General features: G+C 41.2%; 1 protein-coding gene across 7 annotated transcripts in view; it reads left to right on the forward strand.

Annotated features, from left to right (window-relative positions):
* The window catches only part of DCLRE1C (DNA cross-link repair 1C), a 64634-nt gene that overhangs the window by 13296 nt on the left and 33799 nt on the right, over positions 1–17539 (forward strand). For all 7 annotated transcript variants that reach the window (XR_013813575.1, XR_013813576.1, XM_079772094.1 and 4 more), the window contains 5 exons: positions 204–305; positions 685–757; positions 1393–1533; positions 5763–5864; positions 15230–15366. Coding sequence is in view for 5 of the 7 variants with exons in the window: in XM_079772094.1 (XP_079628220.1) it covers positions 204–305; positions 685–757; positions 1393–1533; positions 5763–5864; positions 15230–15366 (555 nt within the window). In the remaining 2 variants the exon portion in view is untranslated. The remainder of the gene's footprint in view (positions 1–203; positions 306–684; positions 758–1392; positions 1534–5762; positions 5865–15229; positions 15367–17539) is intronic.

Below are 17539 nucleotides of genomic sequence, written 5' to 3' on the forward strand. Positions count from 1 at the left end.
GGACTTTTCATGTGCCATTTTTTTCTACCCCATGGAACATGTGGCAGCTGAGTGCCTGGTGTGGTTTAGAGCTTATTAAAATTCCATTAATACTAGGTCATAGTGGCTGTGTTTGGCAGGAAACATTTGCTGTGGAATTAGTATTTGCTTTATTAGGGTTTTGTATGAGACTGAGAAGTCACTAATATATATTTCCTTTACAGGTTTTTATTTCAGGGTGATAATGGAACTGTCTTGTACACAGGAGACTTCAGATTGGCCAAAGGAGAAGCTGCCAGAATGGAGCTTCTGCATTGTGGGGGCAGGTACTGGGCTTTGTGGAAGGCTGCCCCATTGAAAAAGTTTTATTGCCCCGTTTTCCCCAAATACAAGCCTTTGCTTCTCTTAGAAATCAAACTTGATTGTAATAGTAAAGCTAATTTTTATTCTTGAAACATTTTTCTTCAACAACATTCTGTGTGTTGATTGGCGTAGTAGATAAGTGAATTTGTCTAGGTTCACTGAATCATATCACCCATATGTGCAAAATCTGTATATTTTATTGTATGGAAATCACTTCTCAGCAAAGTTGTTTTAACAAAATACTCCAAATTGAATGGAACATCCTATAAAATAATTGAGGGTTTAAACTTTCTAGATGCTTATTTCACATTAGCTTAACATCAGTTTTTTTTCCCCCCCCAGGGTGAAAGACATCCAAAGTGTGTACTTAGATACTACTTTCTGCGATCCCAAATTTTATCAAATTCCTAGTCGAGTAAGTCTCTCTGGAGAAGTGGGGTGAGAACCTGGGCATGGCATATTTCTAGCAGAAAGTTTGTGGGATAACAAATCAGGTCCTAATTGTCCCCACTGGCATTAATATTTGTGGAATGCTGGGAATGGAAAGAAAGTATAAGTGTGATATTCTTTTTTTAATACTTTAATAATCTCAGATTTATTTATTTATTTGTTGAATTTATTGGGCTAACATTGGTTAATAAAATTGTACATGATTTGGGTATACAGTTCTACAATACATTATCTGTATATTGTATTGTGTGTTTACCACCCCAAGTCAAGTCTCCTTCCATCACCATGTAACCCCTCTTTACCCTCTTGTACCTCCCCCCATTCAATAACCATACTTTTGTCTGTGTTCATGAGTCTTTTTTTTTCTTTGCTTAATCTCTTCACTCTTCTCGCCCAGCTCCCAACCCCTGCTCCTCTGACAGCTGTCTGTCTGTTCTCTGTAACCATGAGTTTGTCTCCACTTCGTTAGTTTATTTTTTTCATTAGATTCCACATAGAAGTGAAATCATGTGGTACTTGTTTTTCTCTGAATGGCTTATTTCACTGGGTAAGTGATATTCTTAAAATTGTTAAATGCCTTTTAATAAAACATCCTGCCAGGGAGAGTGTCTGAGTGGAATTTTGGAGCTGGTTCGGAGCTGGATCACTCGGAGTCCATACCATGTCGTGTGGCTGAACTGCAAAGCAGCGTACGGGTATGAGTATCTGTTCACCAACCTCAGTGAAGAATTTGGACTCCAGGTATGGTGGCAGCTCTCTCTTTTCTGCTGCTCCTTTTCATCCTCCCCACTACACCTTTCCTCCCCTGCCCAACCCACCAAAACTGAAAACAAAGATGGAAACAGCCTGTCAAAATGTGTGTGTGGCCCAGGTTGGCAGCCCCTCTGAAGTAACTTCATCTTTGTTTGTTCATGTCCACATGGGAGGACTTGGCAGTGACCCGAATAGCTGGGAAGCACCCTTTGCTGAAATGTCCCATAGAAAAAGTATTTTTTTCAAAGTCCATGGCCCATGAAATAAATTTAGTGATTATGACCAGCATTGTGAATAAATTTGAACTAGAGTATATTTGGGTATATTGCTTGCAGCCTGAGTAATTACTATTTTATGAACATTTATGGAGGGAATTGGACATAGTACACGTATATGTGTACTGGGTTACTGTGGAAAACATATTTCTTACTGTGGGTCATGGTAAAAAAATGTCTAAAACAACCTGTAGTAGAACACTGAGTCTCTATGGATCTGTATCTGATCAGGCTGGGAGGGAGTTTTCCTTTCCCTTCCAGATGGTCCAGTGCTGGGCTTTCAGGACTCTGGGCCTAGAACCCAGTGTGTGTGTTGTGAGTGCTGCTGAGCAGGGAGCCCCTTCCTGCTGTGCCACATGGAGCCTGTGGCTTCTGCTCTTGTCCCCTAAGACAAGATGGATTTTTGGTAACAGTGCTGAATAAACGAAGTGCCGGATTACTTGGGCATTTAAGTTCTACCTTGCTTAGACCCCCCCCCAGCTAACTTGTGCAAAGAACTTAAGGATTATATACAATGTAATTTACTAAAATAAAAAGATCCAGTTTTTTTTGCATTTGAAATTTTAAAATTCTTCCATCCCTTCCTGCCTTCCTAAGTCTTTGACTTCCTAAGTTCTTCTTTCCTTAATTTGTTCCTTCCTTAAATCCTTCTGTCCAAATATATTGGTGTAAAGTTGCCAGTTCTCCATTTTAGGAAGGATTTGCATTCATTCTGAGATTTTTGGTCTTAAAATTGCCTTTTTTTCCCCTTCATAACTATTTTCTTTTATTTGTTTTTTTTACAACAAGCTGAGCCTTTCAGTGAGGCCATCCTATCTAATAAAAGAGTAATATGCAGATTGACCATCACTCCAACACACAAAGTTGGCTGTCCCCATGTGGTCAAAGATCCAGCCCCCATGTGGACACAAGATGGCCACCACAAGATGGCCAGCAGGGGAGGACAGTTGAGAGGGACCAGGCCTGCAAGGAAGGGCAGTTGGGGGCGATCAAGCTGCAGGGGAGGGCAGTTAGGGGTGACCAGGCCGGCTGAGGAGGGAAGTTGGGGGGGGACCCAGGCCTGCAGTGGAGAACAGTTGGGGGTGACCAGGCCTGCAGGGGAGGGCAGTTAGGGGTGACCAGGCCTGCAGGGGAGGGCAGTTAGGGGTAAACAGGCTGGCAGGGGAGAAGATTGGAGAGGGTGCAGGCTGGGCTGAGGGACACCCCCCCCCCATGCACGAATTTCGTGTACTGGGCCTCTAGTCAAGTAAATATTTTGCATCCATGAAGGGTAGCAGCACCATTCAGATGTTGTAATATACTTCAATCTTATAACAGACATGATCGATAATTTAAAAAAACTGTTAGAAATGTGTGTCTGAATGGAATTAAGATACTGCAGACAAAAATAATTCTTGTTGTAATCCTCAAGTGAGAAATGCAGTTTTTTTTAAATTTATTGTTACAGGTGAGAGTATTACAGCTGTCCCCCAGTTTCCTCCCTTGGCCCCTCTCCCTCCGGCTTCTGCCCCACTCCAGGCCTTCACTGCACTGTTGTCTGTGTCCATGGGCTGTGCTTATATGCATGTATCTTCTTTGGTTAATCTCTTCTTGACCCGCCCCCCCCCTCCTTAAAATGGCCTTTTAAATCAGAATCACAGTGATAATAGGTTGTGTGTACACACACATGTATTATCCACTATTTTCCCCCTCATGTCCTTTCTTGGCAGAATATACCGGTAATAACTATTTACCAGCCCCAAATTTGTTTTGTAAATTTTAGCGGTGTGTGAAATGGGGCAGGCTGGCAGCTCCTGCTCTGCATGCCTTGCAGGAAGAAACCATGGGCTGAGAAGGGGTTGGGGATGGGGGAGAGCACCCCTTCACTGAACCTCAGTCAACCTGCAGGGAGTCCTCTCTTAATCTCTTTTGGGGGAATAGAAACAATTTCAGATCAGGATTTTAAAAAGGGAGACCAGTGAGGCTTTCCACTAAGGAACCTCAGCGATGATCTATGGCAATTTTTTCAGGCTTCTTTATTATGTGAGGATGAAAGTTTCTATATCATCCCCCTAACCCCCCTTTTTTAAAATCTCCTTTTTGGAGAGGCCAGAAAAGCAAATTCATTGTTACTTCTTAGTCCTTAATAGATAGATAGGGAGCGGAATAGGCCACAGGATAAGTGTTTATGCTTGGATTCTTTTTATACCTGTCTTGGTATTAATTGCCACAGCATTTGGCGTTATTCTGTTTTGTTCAAACTGAGAATACTTTTTTTGGTGCCATTTCATAATCTTTATATCAACTTAGGTAAGTAGGTTCTTGAATAATGTTTCTTTCAATGTTTCATTATGTCAATGAGATGCCTTAGGAACTTAACTTTTGTTTATATCAGCTAATCTGTGGTAAAAAATTGGTTTTGTTATATGTCATTTTGCTCAGTTCCAAGAACCTATTGATGATGTTAAGAACTAGCTAGAAGCTTTAGGTAAAACTGATACATCGGCTTTAGTACTTTAAAATGTATTAGCCTTAAAATTCTAAAGGGGACCAAGGTTTTTTTGTTTTCTCTGCTTCTGCCCTCCCCGTTTTCGTCCAGTAAAGAGGTGTGTGGTAAGGGAGGATGTGTCTCTGCTTCCTAGTCCCGCTCTCTTCCCCCTGCCATGTATGTTGTGTGCCTATGTTCATGAGTGATTCTTTTTTTTGTTTTGTTAATCCTCACCCGAGGATACATTTTCCCCCATTGATATTTAGAGAGAGTGAAAGAGTGGAAGGGAGGGTGAGAGACAAAGAGAGAAACATTGATTGAGACACATCAATTGGTTGCCTCCCACACGTGCCCCAACTGGGCCGGAGATTGGGCCTGCAACCAACGTACGTGCCCTTGACCAGAATCAAACCTGACCCTTTAGTCCAAGGGCCAATGCTCTATCCACAGAGCAAAACTGGCTAGGGCAGATTTTTTATTGCTTTTATTTGCTGCATTCACTGCTGTATACCCAATCTATACTAACAAAAGGGTAACATGCTAATTAGGGCGGATGTCTTCCGGACAACCTTCCGGACGTCCTTCCGGACAAAGCTGCAGCAGCTGCGAGGGCTGAGGTGCGGCTGCGAAGGGCCAGGGCTCAGGCATACATGGGTGGCTGCAAAGGGCCCAGGCTCAGGCCCGAAGTGGCATCCGCCAGGTCACCTCCTGCAGAGGGAGGTCAGACTGTGGCTTAGGACGGGGGCCGAGGCAGAGGCAGTTAGGGGTGATCAGGCCAGCAGGGGTGCAAGTTAGGGGCAATCAGGCTGGCAGGGGGGCAAGGTAGGAGTAATCAGGCTGGCAGGCAGAGGCAGTTAGCCTAAACTGGCAGTCGGACATCTCCCGAGGGGTCCCAGGTTGGAGAGGGTGCAGGCCGGGCTGAGGGACCCCCCATGCACGAATTTCATGCCCCGGGCCTCTAGTCTATAATAATAAAAGCGTAATATGCTAATTAGACCAGACGTCCTTCCGGACTACCTTCCAGACGAAGCTGGGGCTGCAAGGGAAGCCGGGTCCTGGGTGCCAGAGGGATGCCGGTGCTGGCAGTGGGGGGAAGTAAGGCCTACTCTTGCATGAATTTCATGCATCGGGCTTTTAGTATTTAGAATAAAGCTTGATATTATAGTAGGTGTACAATAGATATTAATTGAATGACTCAGTGGACCAAAGGACTGAAATCCACCAATTGAATCTCCAGAATTTTTTCTTACCACCAACAATAGGTGGTAACACTGACTGGTGGAATATGACCTTTGTCCTTTGCCTTTTGACATCCTGACAGAATACTAATGTGCACTGAAATGCCAAAAACTAGGTTTCAAGAAAGAAGAGTTCCCTAACTGGATGATTTATCCCTGCATAATTACTCTTGAATAATTTATTTGTAGGAATTACAGTCCAAATAATGTAATTATTTCTTATCTAATTTTCCTCAGGTTCATGTGGATAAATTAGACATGTTTCGAAACATGCCTGACATTCTTCATCATCTTACCACAGACCGCAGCACTCAGATCCATGCTTGTCGCCATCCAAAGGTACAGAGTAAATTGCCTTTTATAGTGTTTTTATTTACTTATATATTTTTAAATAATTCTTTATTGTTGAAAGTATTACATATGTCCTCTTCCCCGCCCCCATTGATGCCCTTCAGCCTGTCCCAGCCCCCTGCCCCAGACCCTCACCTCTGCATTGTCTGTGTCCATGGGCCATGCATATACGCATATAAGGTCCTTGGTTGATTACCTCCCACCCACACACCCTCCCCTGCCTTCCATCCGAGATTCCACACTCTGTTCCATGCTTACATGTCTCTGGAACCACTCCGTTCATTAGTTTATTTTTTTACTTATATTCCACATATGAGTGAAATCATGTGATATTTGTCTTTCTTTGACTGACTTATTTTACTTAGCATTATACTCTTCAAGTCCCTCCATGCTGTCTCAAAGGGTAAAAGATTCTTCTTTTTTACTGCTGCATAGTATTCCATGGTATAAATGTACCATGGCTTTTTTATCCACTAATCTACTGATGGGGACTTGGGCTATTTCCAGATCTTAGCTATTGTAAATTGTGCTGCTATGAACATAGGGGTGCATACATTCTTTCTGATTGGTATTTCGGGTTTCTTAGGATATATTGCTAGAAATGGGATCACTGGGTCAAATGGCAGTTCCATATTTAATTTTTTGAGGAAACTTCATACTGTTTTCCATAATGGCTACACTAGTCTGCATTCCCACCAGCAGTGTACAAGGGTTCCCTTTTTTCCACATCCTCGCCAGCATTTGTCATTTGTTGATTTGTTGATGGTAGCCATTCTGATAGGTGTGAGGTGATACCTCATGGTTTTAATTTGCATCTCTCTGATGATCAATGACTTTGAGCATTTTTTATATGTCTCTTGGTCATTGTATGTTCTCTTTGGAGAAGTGTATCTATTTAGATCCTTTGCCCATTTTTTAATTGGATTGTTTGTCTTCCTTCTGTTAAGTTGTAAGAGTTCCTTATATATTTTGGATATTAACTCTTTATCAGATGTATCATTGTCAAATATGTTCTCCCATACAGTGGGCTCCCCTTTCGTTTTCTTGATGGTTTCTTTTGCTGTACAGAAGCTTTTTATTTTGATGTATCCCATTTGTTTATTTTCTCCTTAGTTTTCTTTGCCCTAGGAGTTGTATCCGTAAATATATTGCTACGAGAGATATCTAAGATTTTGCTGCCTATGGTTTCTTCTAGGATTTTTATGGTTTCATGACATATATTTAAGTCTTTTATAACCATTTTGAATTTATTCTTGTGTACGGTCTAAGTTGGTGGTCTAGTTTCACTTTTTTACATGTATCTGTCCAATTTTCCCAAAACTGTGTATTGAAGAGACTGTCTTGACTCCATTGTATGTTCTTGCCTCCTTTGTCAAAAATTAATTGAGCATAATGGCTTGAGTCAATTAGTTCTGTTCCATTGATTTATATGCCTGTTCTTGTGCCAGTACCAGGCTGTTTTGATTACAGTGGCTTTGTAGTATAACTTGAAATCTGGTATTGTGATTCCTCCAACTTTGTTCTTCTTTCTCAAGATTGCTGTGGCTATTTGAGGTCTTTTTTGGTTCCATATAAATTTTTGGAATATTTGTTCTGGTTCTGTGAGATATGCTGTTGGTATTTTAATAGGGATTGCATTGCGTAGATTGCCTTGGGTAGAATGGACATTTTAATGATGTTGATTCTACTAATCCATGAACAAAGTATATTCTTCCACTTGTTTATATCTTCTGTCTCTTTTTTCCAATGTCCTGTAGTTTTCCAAATACAGGTCTTTTGCCTCCTTGGTTAAGTTTATTCCTAAGTATTTTAAATTTTTTGTTGCAATGGTAAAAGGGATTGCTTGTTTAGTTTCTCTTTCTGAGAAGTCATTATTGGGGTATAAAAAAGTCATCAATTTTTGGATGTTGATTTTGTATCCTGCTACATTGCCAAATTCATTTATTAAATCTGGTAGCTTTTTGGTGGAGGCTTTAGGGTTTCTGTGTACAATATCATGTCATCTGTGAATAATGAGTGTTTTACTTCTTCCTTCCCAAGTTGGATGCCTTTTATTTCTTCTTTTGTCTGATCGCTGTGGCTAGGACTTCCAGTACTGTGTTGAATAAGAGTGGTGAAAGCGGACATCCCTGTCTTGTTCCTGTTCTTAAGGGAAATGGTTTTTTAGTTTTTGCCCATTGACTATGATGTTCACTGTAGGTATATCATATATGGCCTTTATCATGTTGAGATATGCTCCCTCTATTCCTACTTTACTGAGAGTTTTTATCAAAAATGAGTGTTGGATTTTGTCAAATGCTTTTTTCTGCATCTATTGATATGGTCATTGCTTTTTTTCTTTCCATTTGTTTATGTGATATATCATGTTTATTGATTTGCAAATATTGTACCAACCTTGCACCCCTGGAATAAATCCCACTTGATCATGGATGGCGTATGATCTTTTTAATATATTGCTGGATCTGATTTGCTAATATTTTGTTGAGGATTTCAGTATCTATGTTCATCAGGGATATTGGCTTGTAATTCTCTTTCTTTGTAGTGTTTATCTGGTTGTGGAATTAGGGTAATTCTGGCCTCATATAAAGTGCTTCGAAATGTTCCTTCCTCTTGGATTTTTTGGAATAGTTTGAGGAGGATAGGTGTTAGTTCTTCTTTGAATGTTTGGTAAAACTCCCCAAACGGTACAAACCCAGGCTTTTGTTTGCTGGGAGTTTTTTTATTACCTCTTCTATTTCATCTGTTGTTATTGGCCTGTTCAGGTTTTCTGATTCAGTTTTGGGAGATTGTAGTTTTCTAGGAATTTGTCCATTTTATCCACATTGTCCAGCTTGTTGGCATATAGTAGTTCATAATATTTCCTTACAATCCTTTGTATTTCTGTGGTGTCAAATGGTTACTTCTCCACTTTCGTTTCTGATTTTATTTATTTGGGCCCTCTATCTTTGTTTCTTGGTGAGTCTGGCTAACGGTTCATCAATTTTGTTTATTTTTTCAAAGAACCAGCTCTTGGTTTCATTGATTTTTTTGTATTGTTTTTTTTTTTTTTTAGTCTCTATGTCATTTATTTCAGCTCTAATCTTGATTATTTCCTTCCTTCTACTTACTCTGGGCTTTCCTTGTTATTCTCTTTCTAGTTCTTCAAGTTGTAGGGTTAGTTTATTGTTATTTTTCTTATTTTTTTGAGGTAGGCTGGTAGTGCTATAAACTTCCCTCTTGGGACTGCTTTTGCTGTGTCCCAGAGATTTTTGGGTTGTTGTGTGTTCATTTTCATTTGTTTCCAGGAATTTTTTTATTTCTTTCTTGTTCTTATTGCTAACCCATTCATTGTTTAATAACATGGTATTTAGTCTCCATGTGTTTGAATGTTTTGGGGTATTAGTACTGTAGTTAATTTCTAATTTCAGTCCACTGTGATCTGAGAAGATGCTTGATATGATTTCAATCTTCTTTTTTAAAAAAATATTTTTATTGATTTCAGAGAGAAATGGAGAGGGAGAGAAAGATAGAAACATCAATGATGAGAGAGATCATTGATCAGCTGCCTCCTGCACACCCCTACTGGGGTTTAAGCCTGCAACCTGGGCATGTGCCCTGGATCAGAATTGAACCCAGGACCCTTCAGTCCACAGTCCAATACTCTATCCACTGAGCCAAACTGGCTAGGTGATTTCAATCTTCTTGAACTTGTAGAGACTTGTTTTGTGTCCTAACATGTGGTCTATCTTTGTGAATTATCCTTGTGCACTTGAGAACAATGTATATTCTGCAGCTTTGGGGTGAACTGTTCTATAAATGTCAATTAAATCCATCTGATCCAGTGTGTCCTTTAGAGTCACTGTTCCCTTGTTAAGTTTTTGTCTGGAAGATCTACCCAGTGAAGTCAGGGGGGTGTTAAAGTCCCTTACTATGACTGTATTGTTGTCGATCTCTCCGTTAAGGTCCTCTAAAGGTTTTTCTTGTATATTTAGGTGCCCCTATATTGCGTGAATATATGTTTACCAGGGTTATGTCCTCTTGTTAAATTGATCCTTTTAGTATTATGTAGTGACCTTTGTTGTCTCTTGTGATTGCCTTCAGTTTGAAGTCTATTTTGTCTGATGTGAGTATTGCTACTCCAATTATTTTTTCTTTTCCATTTGCATGGAAAAAATTTTTCCATCCCTTCACTCCCATCCTGTGTATGTCTTTTGTTTTGAGGTAGGTTTCTTGTAGACAGCATATAATTGGGTCATGTTTTTATATCCATTCAGCTACCCTATGCCTTTTGATTGGAACATTTAATCTATTTACATTTAAGGTTATTATTGATAGGTACTTATTTGTTGCCATTTTAATTCTGTATGCCTAGGTTTCTCTATTTCTTCTTCTCATTACAGCAGTCCCTTTAGCATTTCTTGTAATGCTGGCTTGGTGATATACTGCTTTAGCCTTTTTTTTTTGGTCTGGGAAGCTCTTTATTTGATCTTCTTATTTTTAATGATAGCTTTGCTGGATATAGTAATCTTGGTTTGAGATCCTTGTTTTCTATTACCTTGAGTATTTCTTGCCATTCCCTTCTGGCCTGTAGAGTTTCTGATGAGAAATCAGGTGTCAGCCTTATTGAAGCTCCTTTGTAGGTAACAGTTTGCTTTTCTCTTGCTGCCTTTAAGATTCTCTCTTTGTTTTTAATTTTTGGAATTTTAATTGTGATGTGTCTGGGTGTGGGCCTGTTTGGGTTCTTCTTGCTTTGGGGTTCTCTGTGCCTCCTGGACTTGTGTGACTTTTTCCTTTACCAGGTTAGGGAAGTTTTCTGCCATTATTTCTTCAAACACGTTCTCTATCTCTTTCTCTCTTTCTGACTCTTCTGGCACACATGCTATTCGAATATTATTATGTTTCACATTGTCTCACTGCTCCCTTAAGCTGTCCTCCTGTTTTTTAATTGTTTTTTTCTTTTTGGTTCTCCGACTGAGTGATTTTTTTTTAAGACAGTCTTCTAATTCACTGATTCGATCCTCAGCTTCCCCTTATCTGTTTTGTATTCCTTCCAATGTGTTCTTTATTTATGCTATGTCATTGTTTATTTCTGTTTTCATAGTTACTACATCTTTTCTCATGCTGTTGAGCATCTTGAACATCATTATTCTGAACTTTGTATCAGATAAATTTCTTATCTCCACTTCATTTATCTCTGCTTCTGGAGAATTCTCTTGTTCTTTTATTTGGTGGTTGTTTCATTGTCTCCTCATTTTGGCTGCCTGTTTGGGTTTGTGACTGTGTATTAGGTAGATCTGCTACACGTATAATTCTCTAGTGTGGGACAGTGTCAAACACTGCTTATGACTAATTAGATCAGGCAAAGATTCAAAGCCTCAGGAGCATGCTCTGTCTAGACCAGTGATGGGCAACCTTTTGAGCTTGGTGTGTCAAACTTCGCCAATAAACTGAGCATAACTCGGATAGTGTGTCACTTTGAGGAAAAAACATTATTTCGCAAATGTTTCATCCTCGGCATGCATCCGCCTCAGTGGCCGCGTGTCATCAGAAATGGCTGCACGTGTCAGTGCTGACACGTGTGTCATAGGTTCGCCATCACTGGTCTAGACTGATAGAATTTTGTCTTGAATTGCCCTCAGGCAATCGTCCACAGGTGCGGCAAGAGTTTTTTTCAACAGGGTAGGGCAATTGCTTCTGCCTAGAGGCTGTTATTCTCAGTCTCTTAACACATTTCGGACGGATCACGAGAATTCTCGCTTCATATTACACAGTGTTTTACAAAGTATCATACTTTAAAAAGATATTAGCTTGTAAGAACATGTAATAACTTCAAAATGCAATGGGTATTTAATTTTACAGCGTGCCTTTAACATTTATGTAAAACGTTTTTTGTACTCATTCAATAGAAACTTATCTGGCAACTGGGTAAAGCAAGCAATACAACTACTGGTCCGCAATGGGTTAATGGGCCTAAGCAACTCTCCACTGTAGGGCAAGGTGTTTTCCAATAGGGTGGATCAACTGTCTTTCCCCAGGCAAGGTCACCTGTATAGCAAATGTCTGCATGAGAAAGATGACTTCCAGAGCGTGAGGGAATGACTTAGCACAGGAAACCGGGGTGTTGTCTGCCTTCTGAGCTCTAACCCCCGATCCTGGCTTCTGCTCACCCAGCTGCATTACACTCTGCTCTACCTTTGTCAGTGCACAAGATGGGTGGCTCCACAAGGAATTTTGTGCGTTGGCCCTTTAAGCGTGTGCCTGAGTTTCCAGCCATTTCTCCCTGGCAGCAACCCTGCTGCTTTTCACAGCTAAATGTTATGTGGGTACCCTTCTCAGTTCTGGTGCTCTCTGCTGTGGGGTCCTGGGTGGGTATTAGACCCCAGAGTTCTCAGTGGTAACCCCCCACAGTTGAGATACCTCTCCAGATCTTCAGTTGCTGTCTGTGGGCGCCCATCAACCCTTTCCTGCCTCCACTCCTCCTATCAGTCTCTGTGCAGTATCCACTTTCAGTCCTCGGTTATCAGGGTTCTCTCCAGTGAGTCTAATGTTGATTATTCAGGAAGTTTTCCTGTATTTTAGTTGTAATTCCAGTTTGTTCCTGGGAGCGTGTCTGTGCAGCATCCACTTACTCTGCTGCCATTCTTAATCTCACTTTTTATATTGTGTGTGGGATCCAATAAAAACAGAATTTTAGGTCTTGAAAGAACCTCAGAAATTCCATTTTTGAGGCTCTTCAATTTACACATCTAAAAACTGAGGCTGAGATCCTACGTTATTAGCCCAGGTTCAAGTAACTGTCTATTATTGGGTTCTATTTCCCATAAACTTCATAATTAGAAAATATACACAAATATTTATGGTTTTTTAGTGACATACATGTTAATCTGTAATGAATTATGTAATGAATAATTTATGATGAAATTAGTGAAATATAAGAGCTTATGATTTAAGAAAACATTTACAATCCATTGATATTTTTGAACCTCATGACGTGCACATTTATAAATATTTTTCTTCTCATTTGAGATAAATATCTAGATATAACTTTGCGTTGAATTTTGAAATAGTTACATGTTTTGCTGGTCTAATTTTAAATGAATGCTTCTAGTATCTTTGCAACTCAACTTGTATTTTGTTTTTAATGCCGCCATAAAACTCCCTCTTATTAAATGCCCTTCTGTTAGTAAATACCAGCTATTAAGTTTTGAATTTGTCTTTAACAGTTTTTAAAATTTTAATTTATATAGTCATTCTGCATCACTAATACTAATTAGTGATCTTCAAATGCAGTGGTATTATTCATGATTTAAAATTTCCTCTAAATTTTAAAGTATCTTAGCATTCAAATGCTGAGTACTTTTTATTTTAGTAAAAGCTGCCTTTATATACTTAGATAATCATCGTGGTAGTAGTATTGGCTTCATTGGCAAAAAAAACCTAATGTGAAGTTGCTCTGCCCTAAAATAAAGCATAATTGAATTTTTAAAATTCTTTTAAAAAGTATGATATTATTGATTTTTAGAGAGAGAGGAAGGGAGAAGGACAGATAGAAACATCGATGAGAGACAGCATCAATCAATCAGCTGCCTCGTGCACATCCCCTACTGGGGATTGAGCCCATAACCCCGGCTTGTGCCCTGACTGGGAATCTAACCAGTTACCTCTTGGTTCCTGGGTCGACATTTAACCACTGAGCCACACCAGTTGGGGATTAAAAAAAAAAAGCTTATCCACAGAATGGAATATTCTACTTCAGACTACTATAGGAGAGCTACAAGAAATTACTTTGATGATAGGTAAGCTGCAGGTTATACTTTGCATTCATGAGTTTTTCTTTCTTTAAATTTTTATTTATTGATTTATTAAAAGGAGGGAGGGAGGGAGAGAGAGAGAGGGAAAAAAACATCAATTTGTTGTCCCACTTATTTATGCATTCATTGGTTGATTCTTATATATTCCCTGACTGGAGATCAAACTCAGGACAGTGCTCTAACCAACTGAGCTAACTGGCCAGGGCAGTTTATTTCATCATTTTGTTTGTGTATATATGCACATACATATACACAGCCAGAGAATTCGTGGATGGATAAAAAAATGTAGATACAAAATGAAACTCCTTTTTCTGTTGGACTTAGTCTTTGATTCCCTAATATCCCATAAATCTTATAATTGGCCAATTTCTTTTTTCACTCTGAGTTTTCTCACATCCCACAAAGTAGCTTAATTTGTAACCTACACCTGTAATTTCCCACACGGCTACTTGCTTTGAACAACTTCTAGCAGCTTAAGAGATCACAGCTCACAGAGCCCTGTGACAGCCAATACGAAGCCTCAGAGGAAGCAGCACTAAAGGCTCTGGATCAGCGGTTCTCAACCTTCCTAATCCGCGACCCACAGGTTGAGAACCGCTGCTGTAGAGCCTAAGACCATCGGAAGACACAGATATTTACATTACGATTCATAACAGTAGCAAAATTGCAGTTATGAAGTAGCAACGAAAATAATTTTATGGTTGGGGGTCACCACGACATGAGGAACTGTATTAAAGGGTCGCGGCATTAGAAAGGTTGAGAACCACTGCTCTGGATGATGTGTGACGAATGGAGTGCATGTGGTTTTGAAGGATCCTGATCTAAACATAATGTTTTTGGGACAATAGTCCCATTGTTTTTCAACCTTTTAAAAACAATTTTATGCTTTTCCTCCAACTTTATTTTGAAAAATTTAAAAACTATGAAGTTATGAGACTGGATTCCCCAGTTTGTTAACATTTTGCCACATTTGCACTCTCGCCGCCCCCCCTTCTCTCTCTCTCTCTCTCTCTTTCTCTCTGTAACCAGAACTGCCTCACTCCACCTCCAACCCATTTGAGAGTCAGTCACAGACTTCATGATACCTCACCCTAAACCTTCAGCACGTATCACTGGAGAAAAGATTTTCCTATACAACTACAATACGCTTCCCACACTCACGAAATTTAACACAGTTATGATATGATTGGGTATTTTATGGTTCATATAGTATTCAATTTTCCTCAATTGTCCATTAGTATCCTTTATAGCTTGTAGAGTGGAAATAGGGCATCTAGGATTTAATGAAGAATCATTAAAGATGCCTCTTTAGTGTCATTTAATGGAGGTCACATCGCCAAGATTTTGCTTTTCTTCCATCACATTGATATTTTGGAAATTCCAAGCCAGTTGTTTTGTAGGAAGTTTCTCACTTTGTAATTAGCTGATTGTTTCCTCATGTCTCCACTTACTTTTTTTCATGTCTGAAAACTTATCTACTTCTTTTGTTATTGAGACCCTGCCTGTAAACATATTTGTTGAAAAAAAACTGCTTTCCTATATTTTTAATTTTTTTTTTTTTAGGCAGAGGAATATTTTCAATGGAATAAGTTACCCTGTGGAATTACTTCCAAAAATAGAATTCCACTCCACACAATCAGCATTAAGCCATCCACGATGTGGTTTGGAGAAAGAACCAGAAAAACAAATGTAATTGTGAGGTAAGAAAGCACTGTTATAGGTCTTCTGAGAGAAATCCTGCTTTGAGGTAAATTGTCTGATATATTTTAGTTTAAATGCAATCTAGCATAAGCCTAAGAAGAGGATATCTACACTAATAAAAGAGTAAGATGCAAATGGACCGTACCTTTGCGATGCCAATCAGGAGTATGCAAATTACCCCAACCAAGATGGTAGTTAATTTGCATACGCAGGCGCCGAGCAGCCGAGGGGTGGGGCGGGACACTTGCATGGTCACCATGGCGATGATGTAGGCGTTCCGCACCACCCCAGCCGCTCCGGGCCTCTGGGCAGCGTGGGAAGGTGGAAAGTTGGCTCTGGGCCGGAGCGAAAAGGTGGCTCTGGCTGGAGTGAAGGCGGTGCCAGCAGCCAGGGGAAGGAAGACCAGACCCATTCTTGCACGAATATTTGTGCATCGGGCCTCTAGTCTTACCTAATAATAGACAAACATGTAAATTGACCGTACCTTCGCTACACCCATAGCCAATCAGAGTGAGTATGCAAATTAACCCCAAAAAAAGATGGCCGTTAATTTGCATACATAGGCGCCCAGTGCATGTGTTCCAGGAACATCCTGGCACCCAGGTCACTGTGAGGTAAGGCCGCATGGGCCCAGAGAAGCCTGGGAAGGGCCTGAGCCAGGGGGCTCCTGGGCAGTGCCAAGCCTGCAAACAGAACGAGGGGGCAGGAGCAGAGCATGGGATCAATCAGGGAGCTGTGGGTCTGCTCCTGCCCAAGGCTGAAAGCCTCCGCCGGAGTGAAGCTTGCGATCAATCGTAGGGAGCTGGGGGTCCGCTCCTGCCCAAGGCCAAAGGCAGGAGCGGAGCCTGCGATCGGATGCAAGGAGCTGGGGGTCCAATTGCAGGGAGCTGGAGGTCCGCTCCTGCCCAAGTCCGAAAGCCTCCGCCGGAGGCTTTCAGCCTGGGCAGGAGTGGAGCCTGCGATCGATCGCAGGGAGCTGGGGGTCCCCTGCCCAAGGGGCGGAGCCTGCGATCACAGGAGCTTTCGGCCTGGGCAGGCCTGGGCAGGGGCGAAGCCAGCGATCAGAGGGAGCTGGAGGGTCCCTGCCCAGGCCTAAAGCTTCATCCAGAGGCTTTAGGTCTGGGCAGGGCCTAGCCTGCGATTGGTGTGAACTATAGAGGAAACACCTTTTCTGACTGCACATTGGCTAAGCTTCCTGTATGCCACTGGTAATATTCTTAGTAACTTGGGTAATAAGAATCCAAAAAGGTGATCTAGGGTTTTTCCACCACACTTCTGGAGAAAAAAACGAAGGTCCGCTGTTGGAGGGCTAAGAAATGTCATATCCTGCCCTAGCCAGTTTGGCTCAGTGGATAGAGCATTGGCCTGCGGACTCAAGGGTCCCAGGTTCGATTCCGGTCAAGGGCATGTACCTTGGTTGCAGGCACATCCCCAGTGGGGGGTGTGCAGGAGGCAGCTGATTGATGTTTCTCTCTCATCGATGTTTCTAACTCTCTATCCCTCTCCTTTCCTCTCTGTAAAAAATCAATAAAATATATTTAAAAAAAAAACAAAGAAAAGAAATGTCATATCCTGCCCTTGCCGGTTTGACTCAGTGGATAATGCCTTGGCCTGCCGACAGCAGGGTCTGGGTTCGATTCTGATCAAGGGCATGTACCTAGGTTGCAGGCTCCTCCCTGGCCGGGGCCTAGATCAGGGCTCATGCAGGAGGCAACCAATCAAAGTGTTCCTCTCACTTTGATGTTTTTCTCTGTCTTTCCCTTTCTCTTCCACATTCTCTAAAAGTCAATGGAAACATATCCTCAGGTGAGGATAAAAAAAAAAAAAAGAAAGAAAGAAATACATATCCTATGAAAGACACATCTTGAAAATGCCTAAAGAAAGTTGTCATTTTTTCTTGGTGAAGGGACTGAAGTCCGTGTTGATGAAAACACCTTGGTGGCTGTGGTGACTGGCAGTGGCTGCAGCAGCGGGGTGATGGGGCTGGTGCCTTCCCCTGATCAGCCCGGTTGCCTCCCACAAAGGGAGGACAGATTGCGGCTTAGGCCCGCTCCCCATGGGGAGCGGGCCTAAGCTATCAATAGGACATCCCCTGAGCGCTCCCAGTATGTGAGAGGGGCAGGTTGGGCTGAGGGGCCCCCCCACCCCCAGTGCACGAATTTCATGCACCGG

Source organism: Cnephaeus nilssonii (assembly GCF_951640355.1).
Source record: "Cnephaeus nilssonii genome assembly, chromosome: 1".
NCBI lineage: Eukaryota > Metazoa > Chordata > Mammalia > Chiroptera > Vespertilionidae > Cnephaeus > Cnephaeus nilssonii.